The sequence below is a fragment of the Crocuta crocuta genome, unplaced genomic scaffold (genome assembly GCF_008692635.1).
Source record: "Crocuta crocuta isolate KB4526 unplaced genomic scaffold, BGI_CrCroc_1.0 scaffold50, whole genome shotgun sequence".
Classification (NCBI taxonomy): domain Eukaryota; kingdom Metazoa; phylum Chordata; class Mammalia; order Carnivora; family Hyaenidae; genus Crocuta; species Crocuta crocuta.
Window position 1 is genome coordinate 8,134,270 of NW_027527428.1, and position 560 is coordinate 8,134,829.

The window sequence follows — 560 nt, forward strand, 5'->3', positions numbered from 1 at the left end:
TGCCCCCACACCTTCCACACACCGCGCCCGCATCCCACCCACAACCTCAGACCCCGCCCTGCCTCCTCCCTGGCCCCGCCCCCAGACTGTGCGGCAGGCTCCGCCCCCCGGCTTTCCTGGCTTCGCGAGACCCAGGCTCCCCTCACGCGGGCCCCGCCTCACTGGGCCCGGCACCGCGCACTATTTTGGCGGCCGGCGCGCTCCGTACGAGGCCGAGGAGCGAGGTCGGAGGTCACAGGGCGGGGCCAGCGTCCGTAGCCGCCCCCTCTGCCTCAGCCGTAGTCCTGCTGCCTGCATCCCCCGGCGTCCCCCATCCCGCTGCTCCGGCGGGGTCGCGCTTCAAGTCCGCGGGCGCGGTTCGGGGCGTCGAGGATGGCCCTGGGCGAGGAGCCGGCCGCGGGCGCGCCGGAGGACCGGGCGGAGGACGAGGCGCTGGCCCGCGGCGGCGCCCTCGAGTCGTTCGGAGAGAGCGCGGAGACACGCGCGCTGCTCGGCCGCCTGCGGGCGGTGCTCGGCGACCGTGCGGCCCGGGAAGGCGCCCTGGAGCGGTTCCGAGGTGC

At 76.8% G+C, this 560-nt stretch overlaps 1 protein-coding gene across 2 annotated transcripts in view; it reads left to right on the plus strand.

The window, feature by feature from the left end:
* Positions 1-261: 261 nt before the first annotated feature.
* TBCD (tubulin folding cofactor D) overlaps positions 262-560 on the plus strand; it is a 152,421-nt gene continuing 152,122 nt past the window's right edge. For both annotated transcript variants that reach the window (XM_077755900.1, XM_077755920.1), the window contains exon 1: positions 262-556. In XM_077755900.1, coding sequence (XP_077612026.1) covers positions 373-556 — 184 coding nt within the window. In that variant the 5' untranslated portion in view covers positions 262-372. The remainder of the gene's footprint in view (positions 557-560) is intronic.